Source organism: Nomascus leucogenys, chromosome 6 (assembly GCF_006542625.1).
Source record: "Nomascus leucogenys isolate Asia chromosome 6, Asia_NLE_v1, whole genome shotgun sequence".
NCBI classification, from domain to species: domain Eukaryota; kingdom Metazoa; phylum Chordata; class Mammalia; order Primates; family Hylobatidae; genus Nomascus; species Nomascus leucogenys.
In genome coordinates, this window is record NC_044386.1 from 93675664 (window position 1) to 93698386 (window position 22723).

The window sequence follows — 22723 nt, forward strand, 5'->3', positions numbered from 1 at the left end:
CCCTTACTCTATAGACACGGCCAGAAATGTCTTCGCATTAATGAATTTCTGCACAGCAAATTTTATTTGAAAGGGGCATAAAGGAATAATTACTTAAAGAATTTCAGTGGTAAAGTGAAGGGTCCTTGTCTCAATTCATTGAATTAGTATGCATGGACTTTCCCATAGAAGAACCACTTAAAAAGAGGCCCACCTGCACTCATTCCCTCTCTGGTTGTTCAGGGTCAAACACCTGGGCACCTCTAACTCAGAGCGCATCTGTACTGGTTGGCAGTGTGCCCATTGCTCTATTTATTTCTAGCACAAGACTCCAGACAGTGGAATAATTTGTCTGCTATGCAGCCAAGAGAGGATTCCAACAGCTGGTGCAGAGTGGAACTGGCTCACTTTTGAGGTCCCTGAAAACCCTAGGACTGCATGATTCTTTGAACAATGAGTATGTTTTAGAGATAACCATGAATTTCCAACAGGGCTTTAAAGTAACCCTTCCCCGAAGGGAGCACAGACATGTCCCTAAGCCCAAGGAACTTAAAATTTTATTTAAAAAAACAAAAATAGCAGCCAGGCACAGTGGCTCATGCCTGTAATCCCAGCACTATGGGAGGCCGAGGCGGGTGGATCACAAGGTCAGGACTTCGAGACCAGCCTGGCCAATATGGTGAAACCCCATCTCTACTAAAAATACAAAAAATTAGCCAGCTGTGGTGGCGGATGCCTGTAGTCCCAGCTACTCAGGAGGCTAAGGCAGGAGAATTACTTGAACCCGGGAGGTGGAGGTTGCAGTGAGCCGATATCATGGCACTCCAGCCCGGGCGAGACAGCGAGACTCTGTCTCAAAAAAAGAAAAAAAAAAAGAAAAAGAAAAAAAGAAAAACAAAAATAGCAGGCAAGTCTGGAATTAGAGAGCAACGTGAAAGCACAGACAGCCAACTGCTAGACCAGAAGAACCCAGAAAACCTACAAGTCAGTGTAAGCTGAGACATCAAGGCGTCCTTGGGCGGTGGGGGTGCTGGTATTTGAGTGGCATCAGACTTTAGACACATGAGAGTGATAATCCTGCCAAGGGAGAAGGAGGAGAACAGGAAAAGAACATGGAGGGAGACAACGGGTCATCAGAATATACAGAGAGGAGAGACTCTCTGCTTAATGGGTGGTAAGATTGAAGGATGTTAGAGGAGATGAAATGGAAAATAGGTCTACATAGCAAAGAGTGTCAAAAGAGTGTAGGATTTTAGAAGCTGTTGTTACTGCACCAAGTGTGGGTGTCAGAGATGGCATAATTCATTTATTCTTCCACCAAAAATGTATTGAGTGCCTACAATGAGCCAGACACTAGGGATAGACAAGGTTCCTTGCTGACATGGGACTCACATCCTAGCATGGGCATTTGCAGAAGGGAGGTACAGTTAAGAAGTAAATGCATTTTTAAATTTTCTGGTAGAGTAAGTGCTATGAACCCAGTAAAATGGGATAAATGAATAGAGAGTGTATTGGAAGTGGGATTACTTTAGATAGAGTGGGCCTCTATCTCAAAGGGTAGGGACCCTCTGAGCAGATCACATCTGGGCTGAGACTTGAATGATAAGAAGGAGACAGCCGCGTAAGGATCCCTGAGGACCTCCAGGAAGAGAACAGCAAATGCCAAGGCCCTGAGGCAGGAGCGAGCTTGGCTTGGAGGAATAGCAAGGGCCACGTATTTGGGGCCCGGTGAGCAAGGGGCAGATGGTAGGAGGTGTGCACGGGCCAGCCATGCAGGGCCTCCTGAGCCATGAGGAGGAGAGGCTTGGGGTGTAGAAGGTGTGCTTATGGTAGATGGGCACAGAGAAGGGGCCTGTCCTGAAGTTTCTCTGCACCTTCTCTTCTCAGAGACCAGAAAACTCGTTGACACCAAACAACAACAAGGCTCTTCCTACCTTGGACCCCAAGATTCTAGATGAGAAGCTGGGAACCATCCAAGAGTCCTGGTCCAAGGACACAGTGAGCTCCACAATGGACTTGAGCATGTCCACTCCATGGGAAGCAGAGGAGGAACCTCTGGTGCCTGAGATGTCCCGCGACACAGTGAGTGTCTCTCCCCAGGTGGGAAGGGCTGGGGCAGTGATGAGGCCATGGGAAGGGGACTTGACTGCCATCTGCAGGACTGGTTCATGCCTCAGGTGGCCAATAGACCTCCCTCCCCTTAGGCACACTCTGCATGTGAGTTACCCCAAAGTCAAACTGCCGGGCGCTGTGGCTTCTTCATTTGCAGGGTCTCTTCACCTTTTGAGTGGAACTCCCGTGTAATTTCTTTCAAAACAGACCCATGCAATACTTGTAAGCCAGGGTTCCATTTATGTGTGTAGACATCAGCTCAGAACTTCCTGAGGTGCATGGCCACTGGGTAGTGGGAAGCACCTTTAAGAGATTCGTTTTAGCTTGTAACAGGAGAAACTGGGGCTCAAAAAAAGAGGACACCGGCTGGGCACAGTGGCTCACGCCTTTAATCTCAGCTCTTTGGGAAGCCAAGGCGGGCGGATCACCTGAGGTCGGGAGTTTGAGACCAGCCTGACCAACATGGAGAAACCTCGTCTCTACTAAAAAAATACAAAATTAGCCGGGTGTGGTGATGCATGGCTGTAATTCCAGCTACTCAGGAGGCTGAGGCAGGAGAATCACTTGAACCCAGGAGGTGGAGGTTGCAGTGAGCCAAGATTGCGCCATTGCACTCCAGCCTGGGCAACAAGAGCAAAACTCCATCTCAAAAAATAATAATAATAATAAAAGAAGACACCAATTTTGGTGACGAGTCTGTGTCCTTGATCACGGGAGCTGCTGTGTCTTCCTGTTGCCGGTTGAGCAGATGCTCAGGAAGGGCTGGTGGAGGTGGCCAAAGTGACATCCTAATTTGCTGAGGAGTCAGTGCTGGGTTTCAGTCCTTGATGCAGAGAGCTAAAGAATGGGCTACCAAAGAGACAGTCCAGGGAGGTGCCACCCAGTAACCATGGCTGAATTATTGGGTGGCTTCCTCCCTTCTTCCACAGTGGGTCCCATGGGGAAAGCTGCTCTGGAAGATCTTCAGAAAAGGCCCCAGACAAGGCCACCAGTCCATAGGGAAGTCCAAGCCATCCTCCTCCCAGGACCTGACCTCCTCCACCAACAGCCTCCTCATCTTCCCCTGGCACTTCTGCACCTTTCTGGAACATGTCCCATTGGACAAATAGGAAGGCTGGCTGTCTGCTGGGCATGCCCAGGGTTCTTCCACATGAGCACCCCTGCCCCTCCTGGAACAGGGCCGTCCTGCTCAGGCACCACAGCACTCATGGGCCATCTTTACCATTTCTTCCTGTCACCTCTGGCCCTTGGGGAAATGGCCCTTGGGATCAACATCCAGCTCAGCCATAAACTGCACTGAAAATAAAGAAACCCTGTCTTTGGAGATTTGGGGCAGCATGAATAAACCACTTCCTCCTGCCCTTTCCACATCCTGGCCACGTGGTTCCCCCTTCTTGTGCCTCTAAGCAGAGGTAGTAAAGGAAAGAGAGGCCAGGTGCATGGCCTGCATCTGTAATCTCACCACTTGGGCAGGCCGAGGTGGAAGGATCGCTTGAGCCCAGAAGTTTGAGACCAGCCCTGGTAACATAGTGAGATACTGTCTCCACAAAAAATTCAAAAAATTAGCTGGACATGTTGGTGATGTCTGTAGTCTCAGCTACTCAGGAACCTGAGGCAGGAGGATCACTTGAGCCTGGGAGGTCAAGGTTGCAATGAGCTATGACTGTGCCACTGTACTCCAGCCTGGGTGACAGAGCGAGACCCTGTCTCAAGAGAAAAACAAAATAAAAGAAAAAACAGGCCAAGAAAGAAAGAAAAGGGAAGGTGTTGTCACAGGGAAAGGCACACGGGAAGGGAGGAGAAAGAAGGCATCCCTCTCCGGTCTCAGCCCTGTGGAGGGCTCAGAGCAACCTCTCCTGCTCAGCTGCCCAGGAGGGGCCAACCAGCCAACCCTCTGCCCTCCCCAAGCTAAGCCTCCACCTTCCCCCAAGGATGCAGACCTCAGCCCCTGACTCACACGACCTCTGGGAGCAGGAACCTCAAGCACCTCCTGGCTGGACAAGTCACTCACATCAGCCACTTGGGCACTGACATAGCACAACCAAGGAGGGGGAAGTACCCAGCCCCACTCCTAGTACTGGGCATGGCAGGGAGTCCTTCATTTGGAGTCTGCTGGGTAAAGCATCCAAAGTCTGAACTGAGGTCATTAGGTCTGAGAGTCTGGATTATTTGAGAGAAACCAGATACAGATGTCTTAATACCATGGATTTGTTTGTGGGAAGTGAGACACGAATTGCTGGGGTGGGTTGGGTTGGAGTCTGCACTGTACTTACAAAACTTGATGATGATGATGATGGTGATGATGGTGATGATGATGGTGGAGGAGGAGCAGAGAGGGGAAAATAAAGTGGAGGAAGAAATGGCCTTTAAATATAGAATGAATCTGAGAGGTGGGCAATATAAACAATGTTTTCAACACCTGAAAGAATATTAGAATAACATGGGTAGAGGGCCAGTCTTGATTTTCTCTTAAGAATTAAACCAAAAGAGATGGGACCAGACTGCAGCTTGAGAAGTCAAGGTTAGCCATTGGGAGGAAGTGTTTTTTGGTTGGTTTGTTTGTTTGTTTGTTTTTGAGATGGAGTTTCGCTCTGGTTGTCCAGGCTGGAGTGCAATGGTGCGATCTCAGCTCACCACAACCTCTGCCTCCCGGGTTCAAGAGATTCTCCTGCCTCAGTCTCCCAAGTAGCTGGGATTACAGGCATGCAACACCCTGGCTGCTAATTTTGCTTTTTTTTTTTTTTTTTTTTTTTTGAGACTGAGTCTCACTCTGTCACCAGGCTGGAGTGCAGTGGTACAATCTCAGCTCATTGCAACCTCCGCCTCCCGGGTTCAAGCGATTCTTCTTCCTCAGCCTCTTGAGTAGCTGGGATTACAGGTGGGCACCACCATGCCAGGCTAATTTTTGTATTTTTAGTAGAGACAGGGTTTCACCATGTTGGCCAGGATGGTCTCTATCTCTTCACCTTGTGATCTGCCCCCCTTGGCCTCCCAAAGTGCTGGGATTACAGGCATGAGCCACTGCACCCGCCCTGTATTTTCAGTAGAGACGGGGCTTCTCCATGTTGGTCAGGCTGGTCTCGAACTCCCAGCCTCAGGTGATCCACCTGCCTCAGCCTCCCAAAGTGCTGAGATTACAGACGTGAGCCACCATGCCCAGCCAGGAGGAGGTGTTTTTGAGCAACAGTAACCATTGTGAGCGACAGAGGTGTGGGGAAAGAAGCAGCCTGAGCATGCTAGGCTGGGATTCTGGGAGGCTCTGAGTGATACCCCATACCCACAGACTGCAGAGGTGTTGTGAGCTGGGTCTTGACGGAGAACTCACTCAAGCATGCCCACCCTGGGCATCACCCCCAGCACTCCCATCAGTGGCTCATTCACCCAGAGAGAGTGTTCCTGGTCCCTCTACCCTCCCTCTTGCTGGACACCTGGTGAGGCCTTAAGGACTGGCTGCTAGCCCTGGTTTGCTATCGGGTTAGGGCCACTCAGCCACCACCATCCAGCCCTCGAACTAAAGAACACACTGACTTACTCACCTCTGGGCTCCAGAGCCTGGCACAGGCCTGGTCCAAGACAGATGTTGGTAAATGCTTGTTGGGCAATGGAATAGAACCCCTGGCTAGACAGCAAGAGAATTAGAAAGAACCTTAGAAAGTATCTAGACTGGTCCTCTCGTTTTACAAAGGGTGGCAATGAGGTGGCCCAGGGATGGGCAGGAATGGGCCTGCCCAAGGCTTCCTGACGTGGCAATCTCATGCCGCCTTGCATCCAGCCAAGGAAATACTGGATGCTACAGAGGCCTGCATGCTCAGTCAACCTGGCACCATTGGGTTCCCCAGAGACTCACAGAGTATCCAAGGCAGTGGGTATGCCCATCTCCCTTATCCATCCCACTCTGCTCCAGGCACCCCGTCCCTCCTTGTTCCTGACTCTTGGCTACGTCCTTGTTTATCCTCTCACCCCTGGTTCAGTCCCCCAACTCATCATTTCTCTCTCTCACTGCCTCTCTCACTCGCCTTCTCGCTCGCACTCTCTCACTCTCCTCAGATTTACCAGGCTGGCTATTTCTACCTCTGACACTTTGCCCTAGTTGGGGCCTAGAGACCCTGCCCCCAGCCCCAGCTCCTACCCACTGGCCAGGGCCCTGAAGGATCATGGCAGGACCCAGACACACATGTTCACGTGGCCGGTAGATCCCAGTTACAGGCAATAGAACGTGGGTGGGTAGCAACAGTGTACGGCTCCATGACAAGCACAGGTAGCCTAGCTGTGTAGCAATGGGTCACTGTTCCATAGCAACCAAACAAAATTACATAGCAATGGATGAACTCAAGCGACCATGAGGCACAGTGACAAGCAATCGAACATGGCTGTGGAGCAGTGGAGTGTCGTTGCATAACAAAAGACCCAAGCCATAGAATCATGTCACACAGCCCTGCACTGCAGGAGGGCACAATCATAGGTGTGAGTACGGAGCACAGTGTGGAAGATGTGGGCAGACGTATAGAGTAGTAGCACTGGGACAAAACTGAGTAGCAATGGCACGGTCACAGTGTGTGTGGCTCCTGGACATGCGGCCAGGGAGCGGTGGCCGTCAGCAGGTCCCAGGGCTGGAGCAGCAGGTGCCAGCGACATGGCAGTGGTTGTGTTGTAGTCAAATGAAGAACCGCCTCCCTCATGCTGGGCCGTTGTCTCCGGCTGAGGCTCTTGGCCTCCTCTGATTTCCGGAGTGTGTTTGTCTATATCCAGTCTCATCATGCATTCCCCAGAGCCCGAAAAACAATTTTGTCTCTGATTCCCTTCAGATCCTGCTTCAGCTTAATAGGAAATTGAACATTTTCTGGAGAGAAAAGCACCTTGGGAATAGATGAGAGTGGAGAAGAGGAGGTCTATGCCTCTCTGTGCGATGCTGCCTGCTGCCCCTGGCCCTGCCCGTCCCATCCCCATGGCTCACTAAGCCCACTGTGACTCCCTGCCCCTGGATGTGCCCTTGATCTACCTCATTCCCAAGCTGCAACCCAACCATTTCTTCTCACCTTGGAACACTTAGTTTTGATGCAGGCCTTTCAAGTTCCATTTGGTCAACATGGTGCAAAACTCTGGTCCTGGGTGGGCCCACCAAGGTCAAGGTCCCATGGGTATGGCCTTGGGTCGAGTGTAGGGCCTCAGGCAGAGGTAGAGGAAGCCTTGTCTCCCTTCTGAGCAGCTCAGGAAGCCATTGGGAAGAGGTAAGCCTTTAAGTGAGTATGAAGAGTGAGGTGTTAAGGTGCATCCTGAACATGGCAACTCTCCAAATAGTCAACAACCTGCGAGCATCTGCCCTCCACTCTGGGCACCCTAAGCCCACCTCACACGGAGCCAGGCCATGTCTCCCGATGCCAGGAGGGGAGCAGGTAAGGCGAGGGGGCTCCATGCCACCTCTGGATGGACCGACTTCCACCACAAAGGGCTTCTGAAATACCTAGTGTGTGCCTGGACTCCCCATTCCTCCAGCCTATCAGAAAACCAGAACTCTCCACCCTGCCATGTGCCCAGCCCTGTGTCCAGCTGGGGCAGGGACATGGGGACAAAGAAGCCAAGGACCTCAGCTCTGAGAATTCCCCAGTGGATAGGAGCAAGCCATGCCCAGGGAGACGATTAGTGGCACAGAGTACGCACACAGTAAATATTTGGTGGGGGATGAACAGGCAAAGGAGGGGCATGGTTGGGACAATGTAGCTTTTTAACTGCCACACTTACCCAGCACTCCTGGACACACCTAGTGAGCCCTCAGTGAATGAGAGAGAGTTGCGGAGGTGGTGGATAGGGGGAGAGGCAGGCAAGGAAGTCTTCCTGGAAGAGGCAGGCTATGCTTTGGATAAAGAAAGGCAGATGTGCTCATTTACTATGCAAGAAGTGTGTATTCAGTGTTGTTTCCAGCACAGAAATTCAAGCACAGGGTTGCTTCCCTCCTCTTCCTGTGTCTCTCCTGTCTCTCCTGCTCTCTCTCTCTCTCTCTCTCTTTTTCTCCCTCCCCCCTCCACCTGTCTCTCCTTCTCTCTCTCTCTCTCTCTGCCTCCTGTTTCTCTCCCTCCTTCTGCCTTGCTCAGAGGAGATTTGTGGCAGACCAGAGGGCCCTCATACCAGGAGATGAATAATTGACAAGGGTTGTTAAAAGATTCAGTGGAGTTTTTCCAACCTCCTCACACTGGAATAACTCATTTCTTTCATTCTGTCTTTGAAAGCCTTTCCCCCTCCCTCCACCTGTCTCCTCCACATCCCCGCCCCCTCTGAGCATACTGCTTTTGTTTCTCTTCCTTTCTTGAGTCTGCTGGACCCTAGAATGATTCAGCCTTAATCCCTCAGTTTCTCTAAATTCCCTTCCCCAGCTGTCCCCACCCCACTTACCCTGCTCCGGAGGTGTAGGTTGACTTCAGCAGAGACAGCCCCAGGTCATGAGTGCAGAGAAGAAGGAGGACCAGGGAAGCTGCGGCTTCTCCCAAGTCCCAGTGTGCCAGAGGTGGGCTCCGTCCTCAGAAAGGCAAGCCTCCCAGCACAGGGACCCCTTTCCTCGCAGGCAGGCGGAGAGGTGCTCTGGGGACGCTGGGTGACCATGTGCCTTGGTTTCTCCATCTCAGCATGCTGCTTACCCTACCCTACCTGCCCCTCAGGACCAGATGGGAGAGGTGAGGCCCCCCAGAAAGGGCGGCTGGCCATGTAGCAGAGACACCCTGAGCCAGGTCCTTTCTCTCCGGTTGGCCTGGCCCTGCGGTGACCACCCATCCCTGCCTGTCCAGGACCGAGGGGTTTCCAGACTATGAGGTGTTCAGTGCTTAAACCAAGACAGTCCTAGGCAAACCTGGATGGGGGCCACCCTACATGGCACAGAAACCTCCCCTGCCCCAGGTCTGCCCCACTGGTGGTTTCCACACTCTCTACCCTGTCAGCCTCCCTCATCCACAGGGCACACTCCTCCTGCCCAGTCTGGCCCAGCTCCGTGCTGTCCCTGCACTCACAGTGCTCCCACTGCTCCTGCAAGTGACCTTGAACTTCCTTCCCCTCTCTGGGCCCCAGTTCCTGCCTCTGACAGCACAGGAGGTTGGAGCAGATGTTCCTGAGTGCCCTAAGGCTCCTGCACCGTGGCTGGAGCCTTGGTCCTGCCCCCAGACCCACACCCAAGATGGGGTCTGCAGCCTGGTGAGGCCGACAGCAGTCAGACCCGGCCTCCACTCCTCAGCACCACCTGGTGGCAGGTGATGAACTCTGAGCAGGAGTCTTTTGAGGCTGCCAGCAGCAGTCACCAGGCAAGGGACTTGGAGCACCCCTGCACACTGCCCACGTTGGTGGCAACAAGCAGCAGGAACATCAGCCTAGGGTGGTGACATTGCAAAGCCCCGGGAGCCTGGGATTGGCCCCCAGGAGCAGGAATAAGCAGGCCCCCCAGGGCCACTAGTTCAGGCACCAAGCCCAGCCTGGGAGCAGGGTCGCCCAGGGCCTGGGAGTATAAGAGGACCCAGGCCCCAGATCCTTTGGAACCAAGAGAAGCTGAGGAACTACAAGAGAAACAGGGAGTGAGACAGAGACAAAGAGAGCAGAGCCAACCAGGGCCCACCCAACGGCCTCCAAACAGACGCCCTTGACTCAGTGTCCCCTTCAGGCCATCCCACACCAGCCACAAGACACGTTCTCAAAACACTGGCCACCCCAGCCTTCCTGCTGCCGCACCCCCCCTCAGTCTTCGTAGCCCCTGACTCTGCTGCCCAGTGTGACTGCCCCATTTGCTGGGTTTGTCCTCTCTCCCAGTCACCTCTCCAAGCAGCCCTGTTCTGTGCAGCACACACTCACGAGCTCCTGCCCAGGCCCAGCTCCCCACAGGCAGGAAGGCTTCTCAGGGCCGCAGCCCTCCTGAGCTCCTCCCCTGCACTCCTGCAGGCCCTGAGCTGGGAGCACCGCATTCTGACAGGGGCTGGAGGGGGTCCTACAAATAAATACTTAAGACAGGGCAACAGAGCTGAACCATGGCTGAGAACACTCACCAGCTCTTCTCCCCTTCCTGTCCCTCCCCCAACTCTGACCTTTTTCTCTCCAATTCCTAAACACAGTCACACACGGTGCTTACCAAGCATTTTAGCAAGGAAGGGAGGGAGGGAGAGGAGAAGGGTAGAAAGGAAGAAATAAGGATCACATCCCATATGTGTCTGTTACCTCCCTCTGCAGACCCCTCCTCTCATCTGCGTAGCTCTTGCAGGTTTGTGTTCCATCTCCACCACTCAGGAGCTGTGTGACCTTGGATAAATCACTCTACCTCTCTGATGCTGTCTCCTCATTGTTAAGTGAAGGGAACACTGTCATCCTGTCCACCTCTTGAGACTATGGGGAGGATTAACAAGAGAATGAGGGGCAGTGTGTTGGAAACTGTAAAGGGCTGTCCACTTTGCAGGAGACTTAATAGTCACTGTGTTCATGGGGCCCTGCAATCAAGGCTGAGAATAAAAAGGAAGCAAAAATCCCCCAGGCCTCTCCCTCTGACCCTTTCTCCGGCAGGGCTGTTCCCAGACCCCTGACCCACTTCTCCTCCCTCCTTCCCCCATCCCTCCGAGTCTCAGCGGGCCATTCTCCTCCTCCATCCATCACCTGAGACTAAAGAGATTAATAAACGAGACTCATAACTCAGCTGCTGGGATGCAGCAGATATTTACGGCTCCGTTTCAATTTGCAGAGAGATTAAGTGTTTGTCGATTTATTGTCTCTTGGTGTGTGCAAGCGGCTGAGCAAGGCCCCCTGCAGGCCAGTCCCCTCCCCCACTCCACACGCCCTGCTCATGTGTGTGGGCGCCTCGCCTCCCATCCCCAGCCCCCGGCCCTGGAGCTGGTGGGGAGCCTGGTGCTGCTCTGCCAGGCAAAGCCATGGGCCACTCGGGTGGGCCTGTCTTCCTGACTGACTTGGCCAGGTACCTAAGCTGATTTAGAGGGCCCACTCGCTCGCCTCCAGCCTTGTCCCTCCCCACCTGGCCAGGTAAATGTGCCCCAGATCCCAAGTTCCACACTTCTAGAACACTCCGTCGGTACCTAAGACCCCCAAATGGGCCTGAACACCTGCTTCTGCTTCTTCTTCTTCTTCCTTTTTTTTTTAGACAGAGTCTTGCTCTGTCACCCAGGCAGGAGTAGTGCAATGGTGTGATCTTGACTCACTGCAACCTCCACCTCCCAGGTTCAAGTGATTCTTCTGTTTCAGCCTCCCAAGTAGCTGGGATTACAGACACCTGCCACCATGCCCGGCTAACTTTTGTGTTTTTAGTAGAGACAAGGTTTCACCATGTTGGCGAGGCTGGTCTCAAACTCCTGACCTCAAGTGATCCACCCGCCTCGCCCTCCCAAAGTGCTGGGATTGCAGGCGTGAGCCACCACGCCTGGCCTGAACCTGCTTCTGAGGACTACGCAAGCTTAAATCTACACTTCTAAGGGTTGAATACTTTTGCAGGGGTGCACCCTGAGGCCCAAGAAGCGATGGCTGTTTGCAGAGGGCACTTGCTGGAAGCCTCCATTTCTGTTCTTGTACTGGGCACTACAGACATTGGGGTGGGCCTGGAGAGGGGAGGCTTCCATAGAGAAAGCCCCCCAGCCTAACTGGGGAGAAGTCTGCAAAGGCCAAGGGAAGTGAGACAGCATGAAAAGGAGCATCACCCAGGGGCTAAGGGGGAAGTACTCAAACCCCAAGGATGAGCGGTGCTTCCGGAGCCAAGAAGGGGCCACATGAGCACAGGGAGCAAAAGTGTCTGGTGCCCTCAACCTCCTCAGACCCCCAGCTGTCTCTCCCTTCCCTGTTGACTTTGTATTCTGGCACATGCACCTACTCATTCATTCATGCATTCATTCATTTGTTCGACCGGGGTTTTGAGCATCTACTCTGTGCCAAGTCTGGTTATCTCGCCCCACAGATTCCTCTACTCATTTGTGCAGCCCCAGTAGGTATGAGTCCCATTTCCACCACCCAAGAGCTGTGTGGCCTTGAAAAAAATCACTCGACCTCTCTGATCCTGTCTCTTCATTGTTAAGTAGAGGAAATACTCTCCCCGCCTCTTGAGGCTTTTCAGAGGACTAACAGGAGAGTGGATGGCAATGCATTGGAAACTGTCAAGGGCCGTCCACTTTGGCATTTTGCAGGAGGCTTATTAATAGTCACTGTGTTCATGGGATCCCTTGAGACTGAGGGGGATGATGGGAGGCAGCACAACTCACCCAGGCCTCTCCCTCTGACCCCCTCTCCAGAAGTTCACCTCCAAGATACGTGACAGTCACATAAAGATAATTCCGTACAAGGGTCCCTGTCTTCAAGAAGTCCCAATTCAGCAGGGAGACACATCAAGAATGGCTGGAGGAAGATGTGGTCAGGACTGGGGCTCGGGGTCCTCAGGGGATTGTGGGAGCACGGAGGGGGTCTACCTAATCCTAACCCCCATCCACTCCCACCCCAGGCAGCGCACACTTTCTACAGAATGCCGGGGTAGTCTGCAGATGTCACTGTGATAAGCAAGAGAGAAAAGCCAACCAAGCATCAGTGGCGGTTAGCATGAAACCATAACAGATCTTTGGTTTGTTGGTGGAAGGGAAATGAAATTCCTCTCATTCCTGCAAGAGGAATCTGTTGATCTGTTGAGTGGGAATTACTAGTTAGTGTGTGTGTGCCTGTCTCTTCAGGCCTGGCCTTGGGGGTCTCACCAAAAGGCACTGTGGGACCCCAGGGCTAGTCCCTTCCCTGTCTGGACCTCAGTTTCTCTGTCTATATTAATGGAGTGAATGCCTCCCTCCAGTGAGGGACGAGAAAGTCTTAGCGGTGTGGAGGAAAGAACGGATGGGATGGGTGGAGTAGTAGACTGGTCAAATCAGGGCCTGCCCTAAGTACTCAGAAGATCAGGCTCAGAGGAGATGAGAACGGGGTCACTCCGGGCAGAGGCCACCCAGAGAGAGAGAAAATTTACTGCAGAGAGAGTGTTGGGCAGGAGGAGCATCAGGAGACATGGAGTCAGTTCTTACTTGAGGAGTCAGCCTGACTGACCCCTCCCCTCCTGGGCCTCCGTCTCTCCTTCTGTGGAGTGAGGAGCCTGGTCTTGACAATTTCCTCTTTCAGCCCAGCGAACAAGGCAGGCAGAGGCAGGACAGCCTCCTGGCGCTGCTCCTTAGTGAGATGGCCGGTGCTGCCGGGTCTTGCTGTCCATCCTTAATTAAATGCTGGGTGGGCGAGGCAGGGGTGGAGCGCTCTCGGTAACTAAAGCCAAGATGATGAGGCCATAAATTGCTGAGGGCTTGAATCATCGATTGGTGAGGGTGAGGTGGACTATAGAACCAGGAGCGACTGAGAGAAAGAGTTGCTAACCTGGGAAATGGGGCTGGTCCCTTCTGCACTCTGCAAGCACCAGCCCAACTTTAGCACTCATTTTAATAACACTAAGTGTTCCCATCAAGATTCACTGAGCTCTTACTCTGCACCCAGAACTTTGGTCATAATCTCATGTAATCCTCCCTCCAGCCTGAAAAGGAACATACAATTATCATCCCCACTTTATAGGAGAGGAACCTGCTGATAGCACAATAACCCTCCCAGGGCCACCAGACAAGACCGAGGGGGAGTCTTGGTCCAACACATGTCGGGGGTCTCCAGCCCAGCGCCTGAGCCTTGGCGGAGCCTGGTGACTCGGAAGTCAGGAGCCTGGTGAGCTTGACTCACCATCTTCCCAGCCTATCCGGGAGGAAGAGCTGCCTCAGTTTCCTAGTAAACACCAAGACAAGCTCTGTGGCTGCAGGCCCCCCCACCGAGGCCCACCTGGAACATTTGAGAGTACAAGCAAGGCCTACATACCATATGTCCAAACCCCAGGTAATCAAAATATAAATCAAGCAGAAGCTAGCAAACTCCTAAATATGTTCCATTCCTCTACCTCGATAAATATACCTTATGAACAACCTCAAAGAATTCTCAGCTTCCACACTGGCCCCTGGCAGCGTGGGAAGAGCCACTCCCAGGTCCCAACCCCTCAACCCCATCCGCCCCCTTTTCTTCTCACACAGCTCAATTTCAGTCCCACACCTATGAGACTTTGTGGGCTCTTTCGAGTGCATAAGGGTATACTGCCACCTTCAGGAGGACAGGCCCTGGAAGCAGGGGAGTGCTAGGATCCCAGTTACCCAGGGTGAGGTCTAAAGCGGGCACAGGCTCTGGGTGGGCACGTCCCCCTTGGGACCACCAACTCCTCACCCCATGGGAAGGGTTGTACCCCGAAGAGGGCCAAAGCAGGACCTTTCAACCCATGGGGCCCAGGGCTGGAGCCCCTCTTGTCCAGGGCTAAAGGCAGAACTGTCCCTCCCCCAACCTTCACCACTCGCTTGGTGACTCTATCAGGGTGCACTCCTGAGTTCAGATTAAATGTTTTTCAGTGCAATCCAATTTCCTCCTGACACACGGACTAGAAAAGCCCAGTCCGTGTGTGCAGACACACACACACACACACACACACACACACACGCACATTTGGTGCTAAATATCCAATCAAGTCCGCAGATAATAGAGACCAGCCAGTTCACTCCCAGTTTAATCAGATAAAATGCTCATTCATCGGCTCCTGCCAGAGCTGCCGTCCCCTCCTTAGGGCGGAGTCGAGGGGGCAGGGAGGGCCTGTGGGGGAAGGGGCTGAGACCCGAGTGGCTTGAGCATGTAGGCTGCGCCTTTAAATCTTCAAGGAGGGGGGACAGCGTTGCCCACGGGCGACTAATTATCCTTCAGCCTTTAGCCAGCTCTTACTCAAACAGACAAAAGGGGGCTCAGCATCTCTGGTGGCGCTGAGCCTCTGCAGCAGAATTTTTTTCACTCTCAGATATGCAAATCTACCTCCACGGGGTGGACCCTGGGGTTGAGCTGAGGAGGGACTCAGGGATTTGGAAGGGCCAAGAAGGGCAATGACAGCTGAACCCTCTCAGAGGACTAGTTTGGGACTGGAAGCATCTCACTCTTCCTCCTCAGGCTGGGTAGGGAGCCATTCAGTAGGGAGCTGCCACGCTGGTAGGGAGGGTCCTGTGGAGGCCAAGATGAAGACCCCACCCTCCTGCCTTCTCCTGTATGTGGGTGGGGGGCTCCTGTGGAGGGCCAGTGGGCTCACTCAGAGAGCTGGCTCAGGATCTGGGAGCTGACCGTCCAGATGGGGCCCTCCTGCCCACCTCAGCCTCCCTCCTCCTAGGACACAGCCACCAGGTGACCTGTCCCAAGCCCAAATCTAGACATGCTACCCCCTGCCCTGAACCTGTGCACAGTTCCCTCGCCTGCAGCAGGAGCCCCTCAGCCTGATGGGCGCTGGGGCTTCTGAAGCCCCTGCCTCAAGCCTTTACCTGAACCCAAAATATTCTACCCATGCTCAGTGGCAGTGGTGCCTCCTCCCAGCTCCAGGCCTGTGCTCCCGGCTCACTCCACCTTGTACCCCTGCCCCACCTCCACCCCAGGTGCCTGGCATGCAGTGGGTGCTCAGTAAGTGTGTGCCCACTGAATGCATAGAATGCCCCTTCCTGAGCAGCTTGGTGGCCCAGGGGTGGTCTGGATCACAGAGGTGTTTGCCTCCTACTCAGCTCCCGGCCAGCACCTATAGGAACCTCAGTCTCTTTAGCTGGGAAAGGGGGACAGTGCTAGCCCTTACCCCCAGGCTGGCTGTGAAAACCTCACAGTGCCTGGAGTGGCTCTGTGAGCCATGAAGAGCTTCTGGCACCTTTTTTTCCACAGTGGGGAGTGAAGAAGACAGTGTAGGAGAGTGCAGAGGGTCTGGGAACAAGATTCCATCTCTCTCGGTCCCTCCAAGACCCACATCTTACACCACTATTGGCCATTCCCTCAGGGAATCTATTTATCCACTACAAATAGATCTGTGCCCCACCCATTCCAGACCCCCCAAGTCCACCAGCCATCTCAACAGAACAGCCTGGACTTTAAGTATGAAGGGAACTTAAAAACTCTGAGGGAAGCTGGCACAGTGGTTCACACCTGTAATCCCAGCACTTTGGGAGGGTGAGGCAGGCAGATCACTTGAGACCAGGAGCTTGAGACCAGCCTAGGTAACATAGCGAGACACCATCTCCACAAAAATTTTTAAAAATTAACCAAGCATGGTGACACGTGCCTGTAATCCTAGCTATTTGGGAGACTGAGGTGGGAAAATTGCTTGAGCCTAAGAGGTTGAGGCTGCAGTGAGCCATGTTCCCACCACTGCACTCCAGCCTGGATGACAGAGTGAGAACCTGACTCAAACAAAATAAAAACAAAAACAACTCTGGGAAGATGTTTAGGAGGCAGGACTGGAGATGTGCTTGGTGCAGAAGGTCTGGCTAGTCAGAATTTGAATTCTGAGGCCGGGCACAGTGGCTCATGCCTGTAATCCCAGCACTTTGGAAGGCCGAGGTGGGCAGATCACAAGGTCAAGAGATTGAGACCATCCTGACCTACATGGTGAAACCCTGTCTCTACTAAAAATACAAAAATCAGTAGAGCGTGGTGGTGCATGCCTGTAGTCCCAGCTACTTGAGAGGCTGAAGCAGGAAAATAGCTTGAACCCAGGAGACAGAGGTTGCAGTGAGCCAAGATCAGGCCACTGCACTCTAGCCTGGGTGACAGAGAAAACTCCATCTCAAAAAAAAAAAAAAAAAAAGAATTTGAATTTTGAGACTGACTCTGAGGGGCCTGAGGTGGTCGGGGGGGCATCCTGAGAGAGCCATCGGGGAGGGTACCTACAGGCAGCGGGAGTGCTGCCCCCAGGAAGCCCCCTCCCTTCATTGCCACCTGCATCTGTGAGGTCTGAGCCCTGGATTTCCATTACCTGGGCAGTGGGCAAGGCTGAGCAGGCTGTAGAGAATGTTCCCACGGGGGACTCTCAGGGATGGGGAGAGTGAGGCATGAAAGGAAAGAGGCTGGGTGACAAGTCGGGGAGGTGGGGGATCTGAAAGGACCAACTGCCTTGAGGCTCAAGCCTCAAGAGGCAAAGCTGAACACAGGGATTACTGGGATTTTGATGGCTGAAGCACTTTGTGAAGCTCTGGGGTGGCCTGGAGCCTGGCAGCAGTGAGGTGGTTTTCTGCAGCACAGGGCTGGGGAGGAGGCTTGTGGCCTGGGCTGGAGGCAGGACTGTGATCTGCCTGGACAGGGTGCACGGGGCCTGTAGCACAGGCCTGGAGGCAGGACGAGTGGTCTCAACCTACCTTCTGCTCCCCTGTGACACTGAGCTCCCATCACCCTAGTCCCTTCCCCTACCCACGGTCCCTCCCAAGGCTCAAGATGGTCTAGGCCTCCTTGGATCCCCGAAGAGCCCCAAATGTCCAGACAGGGCTCCTTCCCCCAGGCAGAAACGTGGCAGGTGCCCCCAGTATCTCTCCCCTCCACACCCCCTACCCCCGTGTGTTCTCTCCTGGCCTGGGTGAGGACAACAAATGGGACACAGTGGGCACACGCTTCACAAAAATGAGAGGGAAGAACGTGAAAATGAGAGCCTAGGATTCAGGCCTGGAGAGCACAGTCATCTAAAGAGACAAGGCTCTAATAGGATCTCAACCCCTCCAGCTGAAGATGACCAGGAACACACAGGCAGTTTAACAAAGTTGGAGCTGTTGTGGGTTTCTTGACTCGTTGTAGTAAGGGGGATGCAACCATGGGAGTTGTGGGGCATCCCGGAAAGAGTGTGTTGGAAAGGACTTCACAGATTCAGGCTGCTGTTAGGGGATTTGGGGAAGGGTTTGAAGAAATAGGCTTTGCTCTGGGTTAGATGATATCAGAAGGCTGGCTTAGAATCAGCATTCTAAGAGTCGGTGTCATAGGAGTTCTCATCTAGAAGGCAGGAATGATGGTCACTAATAAAGAAGCAGCAGTCACTCATATTAGCCAGGAAAGGGAGTTTGGTCATTTTTGTGGTTTGGACAATGACTATGTTTTATCTGTGTTCACACACGTTACAGAGTGCAGAGTGGTCAGAGAGTGGCCTGGTATGATGTTGTGAATGACACCAGGGTCCAGCTGTGGCCGCCAGCTCCCGGCCACCAGGGGCCACTTTTCTTTCTTGGTAGCTTTAGACAGTGACCGAGAAGAGATGAAAGGGACAGATGTTACTCACACAGCACATGCCAGGCACTGTGCTCAACACCAGACAGACCTTGCTCACGTAATCTTCGCCACAGCCCTCTCCTCGTTGTACAGATGAGGAAACTGAGGCTCAGAGAGGGAAGGTGCTCATCAGAGTCCAGAATGACTGGCAAAACTAGAATGTAAACCCAGTTTAGGTTCCCCTTGGTTCCAAAGTCCCTTTCACCCCCTTGCCCTTGCCTAGAGGCTGAGCCTCTGCTAGCTCCTCGGAGCCACGTGGTCCTGAATTGCGTCCCTTGGACACCCCGCTAGGCACATCTCCTTGAAGGGGTTTAGCCTGTCCATGGCAGGCCAGCTGCAGTGTCAGCAGCCGCCCCAGTCCAGAAGGGTCCCCCGTGCCTAGAGGTATGAAGGGTAATGAGGGCCCATAATTAAGGTTTCTGAAGACATGGCTGGGAGATTTATAGACAGGCTTTGTCAATAATTGTGCTACCGGCTGCAGATCCAGCGAGACATCGATAAGTGCTCGTTACAGCTTCTCCCTGCTCCCTGCCCTGCCTCCGCACCACCCCTCCTGAGCCATCAGCCTGCCTGTTCACAGCGCCTATGTACACAGGCTTCGCTCAATTAATTTGCACTTGTTGGCGCCATCTGTTCTTTTCATGTGTCCTTATCAGGAGTGTATGCGTCCTGCCTCCTGCTCAGATGTGACAGTGCAACCCTCCTCATACATATAGAGGCTTCCTGGGCAGGCTCACATCTCCCCTCTTAGACTGGGCTCCTCAGGGTGGGACACTGTCTCCCCCCTCAGTCTAGGACCTCTGAAGGCAAGGCCAAGTCTTCATCTTCTTTCATCTCCCCCTCAACACCCACAGCCTCTCTCTCTGCTGAGCCAAGCTTGGCCTGGACCCTAGCAAACCCCTCTGAGTCTGACCCCACCAGGCAGGGCCTCAGCCCTCCAGAGGAAGCCCCCAGACCCCAAACCAAACCATGCCCTGGAAGGCTGGCTACCTCTGGGTGCTGGGAGGCAGGGCGTTGTTTCTGGTCCCTGCTCTGACTCCCATAGCCTGAGCTTTGGCAGGTTCTTGTTATGAGAACAGTGACATCTTTGAGTCACAGGGGTGGGAAGGGGCTGAGAAGCCACTTGGAAGTCTCTGTTTCCCTTGAGCAGCATTGGTTAAGGGTGGCACAGGGGCCAAGGCTTGGACAGCTCCTAGAGTGGGGTGGGTCATGGCCTGGTGGCTCCAGGATGCCAGGGCAGGTGGCCCCCCCAGATAACTGAGAAAAGGCAACACCTCAAGGATGCTTTCCCTTAGCTCTCTCTCCAAGCCGAGGTTTTGGGCAGCCAACATCCCAGCCTACTCTTCTCTGGGTCATTCTGTCTTCCAGAAGGCCTCACCTCAGTCCCTTCCAACCCCAGCACAGATTTCTTTCTTTTCTTTTTTTTTTTTTTTTTTTTTTTTTGAGACGGAGTCTCGCTCTGCCATCCAGGCTGGAGTACAGTGGCGCAATCTCAGCTCACTGCAACCTCCACCTCCCCGGGTTCAAGTGATTCTCCTGCCTCAGCCTCCCAAATATCTGGGATTACAGGTGCCCGCCACGATGCCCAGCTAATTTTTATGTTTTTAGTAGAGACGGGATTTTGCCATATTGGCCAGGATCGTCTCGAACTCCTGACCTCAGGTGATTTGCCCAGCACAGATTTCTAACCCCGGAGGGCTATGAATGCTGAGCTGGCCCTGCCACAGAAGTGCTAGGCAACTTCTTACCCTGTCTGGGCTCTGGGTCCTGCATAGCACATTGGATTTGTTTAGAATGCAACCAGACCTTATTCTGGGAGGGTCTTTGGGAATTCACAAGCATGCTTAGTGCCAGCATCTAGGCCCAGCCCAGTCCACTTTGCCTGCCTATAACAGGCTTGACAGCTGGGCCTTAGACTTGCATCCAAGGTCCCATGACTGAACCCTGCAGCCACTCCAGTCTCATCTCCTACCAGCCCCTTCTCACCACGTGTCCTGTCTGCACTCCCGCAGTGTGCCAGGCTGCTGCTCACCTCCACGCCTGTGCTCCTGCTGTTCCCTGTGCTAGGACTGTGTCCCCTCCTTATGCCTGTATCACCTTACAAACTCCTACTCATCCTTCAAAACCCATCTCCCACTCTGACATGCCCTCCAATACACCCTTGCCTGCACCCCAGGGTGAGGAGGGGGCTGGCTGAGGGGCTCCGCCGCTACTGCATTTGCCATACTGATTTATTATGCCACACCGCCTGCTGTCACATCGACTAGAATACAAGCTGCTTGGGGATAGAAACCCCAAGCCTTGGCCACATCTGTGTCTCCAGTGCCCACCACAGGGCCTGGCCAAGTGGGCTTGCCAAAGAGTGTATCCTGAACTGGGAGGACCTCAGTCCTTGGCCTGGGTGGGGGAAAGGCAGTGCTCACCCCTTGCCTATGGATGGAAGGAGACACCCTCTTGCCACCCTGGCTGCCCACTTATAGGGTCATGGCAACCTCAAGGAAGACAGTGGATTCACTTAGGGCAAAATGCAAACACACACTTCGGGGGTGGGGGCACAGAGCAGGTGGCTTTAACCAAGCTCCCTGCCCACCCTCCCTCTGCCAGCCTCCTAGTCTGGACCCATCCCAGGGCCCCTCTGTGAACATCACTGGCCTCATGACGAGCCCTTTCCTGCAGACAGCTCCAAGCTGTGGTGGAGCACCTAGGGTGGGGATTTGGGGATTAGGAAGGGGTACAGTTCCATGTGTATTTCAGGCCCAGCAGCATTCCTGCCAGGAGAGAGTTTTAGAAATGGAAATGGAGGGCTGTGTTCCCTCAGCACATGTCCCGCCTCCGGGAGCTGGCATCTCTGCTCTCTCACGGCCCATGTGCAGGGGCACAGAACCCCAGGTGCCAACAAGCCCCCTCCTAGGCTGCAGCAGAGGCCCACAGCCAGGCAGGGCCCAGAGAAGTCTGACAGCCTGCCAAAAGCAACAGCAAAAACCACCTCAGCCCCGGGAGCCTCCTATCCCCCACCCCCGTGTGTCTGATGCAGTGGTTTTATTGCGGGCAGTGAGGGCATTCATGACAGCCTCAGAATGTATGAGCCAGACCTGGAGCCAGCAGGGGTAGGGGGAGCAGAGCAGCCGTGCAACTCCGGGAGAGGGGATGTGGGCTCAGTGGAGGCCGTTGCAGGGGACCAGGGAGGCATCTGGACCTTCTGGCTAGGCCAGCTTCAAACTCCAGTTGCGGGGAGGCCTCTCCTGCCAGCAGCCAAGCATGGCTATCAACATCCTGCATGCCCCACCCTGAGTTCAGCTGAGCCTCTGGCCCTGCAATAGGGAGATCCCAGCCCTGGTGAGTGATGAAGCATGAGCCTTGCCCTTGCGGACTCCAAGGCCAAGGCCAGTTGAGGACAGGAGAGCCAGCCCCAGGGTCCAGAGTGGTGGTGAAGACTCTGGAACCAGCTCACCCACTCCAACAACTTCCCTAGCCTCCTCATGCCTCACTCTCCTCCTCTGTGGAATGGACATGGAGAGGGCTACTTCATCAGGTGACTGGTGGTGAAGTTAGGCCGATCTATTTAAGGTAGTTAGAACAGTGCCCAGCCTGTGGTGAGCTCTTGTTACCTGCCTGGTGCAGGCTCTAGAAATCCAGAAAGGAAGCCAAGAAGAGTAGGAAAGCCTTTTGTTAGGAGGTGGGCTGTGCAGAATGGATCTGCAGAGATGGGGGAAGGTGACTCCGTCCTGTAGGTGGGGGAACTGCGTGAGCAAAGGCACAGAGGCCGGATGCACTGAAACTGTTTGTTCCCCCAGAGCTTCTGAGGCCGCAGGAAGTGGCTGGTGCAGGAGTGGCTGGTCCAAGGGGAGCTGCACCATTAAGTGTGGAGTGGGAGGGGGACAGGAGCAGGACCACAGGAACCTTGACCGCCAAGCTGGGGGAAGGAAGTGTGAATAAAGCCCCAATGCCACCAGGCATCTCTGTACTGCCCTCCTCTCCCTCCCCACCCCAGCCAGGCACCTGCCCTGTTTCCTGGGACCCCCTGAAGGAGGACATCCCTTAGCTCCACAAAGAGCCCTGCCCTAGTCTTCACATAGTAATTGTCTTGTGTGTCTCACCCAGTGATAAGGGGTGGGCAAGGGGCAGGGGGTGGGGGCTCTTTAGCACCTGTTTTATAAATGAAATGCCTGAGACCAGGCGGGAGCCCCTGGGGCCTCCGTGGCTTCAAGGGCCAGGCTCAAGTCCCTCAAGGGTGCGGCTTCTCTCCCTCTCAGCAGCCCACACTTGTTCTATGTCCAGTGATGGGTCCCTAAGGGTCCGCTCAGGCGCCCCTCCAGCCTCCCGCCAGAGCAGGGCTGGAAGACTGCCATGTCTGGGGCCCGGCTGAGCTCAGTGCATGCCTCTGCGTAGTGCATTATTGATGGGACTTCTAATTGTGCGTTTCCCAAAGTCTACAGGCTTTTGATGAAAAATTCATGGCACGCCTCAGGATGGGAGCAGACTCAATCGATTGGCGCACAGCAGGCGGGGAGGACAGGGCCCCTTGCAGGGA

General features: G+C 53.9%; 1 protein-coding gene across 1 annotated transcript in view; it reads left to right on the plus strand.

The window, feature by feature from the left end:
• The window catches only part of CCDC33 (coiled-coil domain containing 33), a 100601-nt gene that overhangs the window by 58000 nt on the left and 19878 nt on the right, over positions 1 to 22723 (plus strand). Inside the window, 1 exon segment of the mRNA XM_030814745.1 lies at positions 1867 to 2061. Coding sequence (XP_030670605.1) covers positions 1867 to 2061 — 195 coding nt within the window.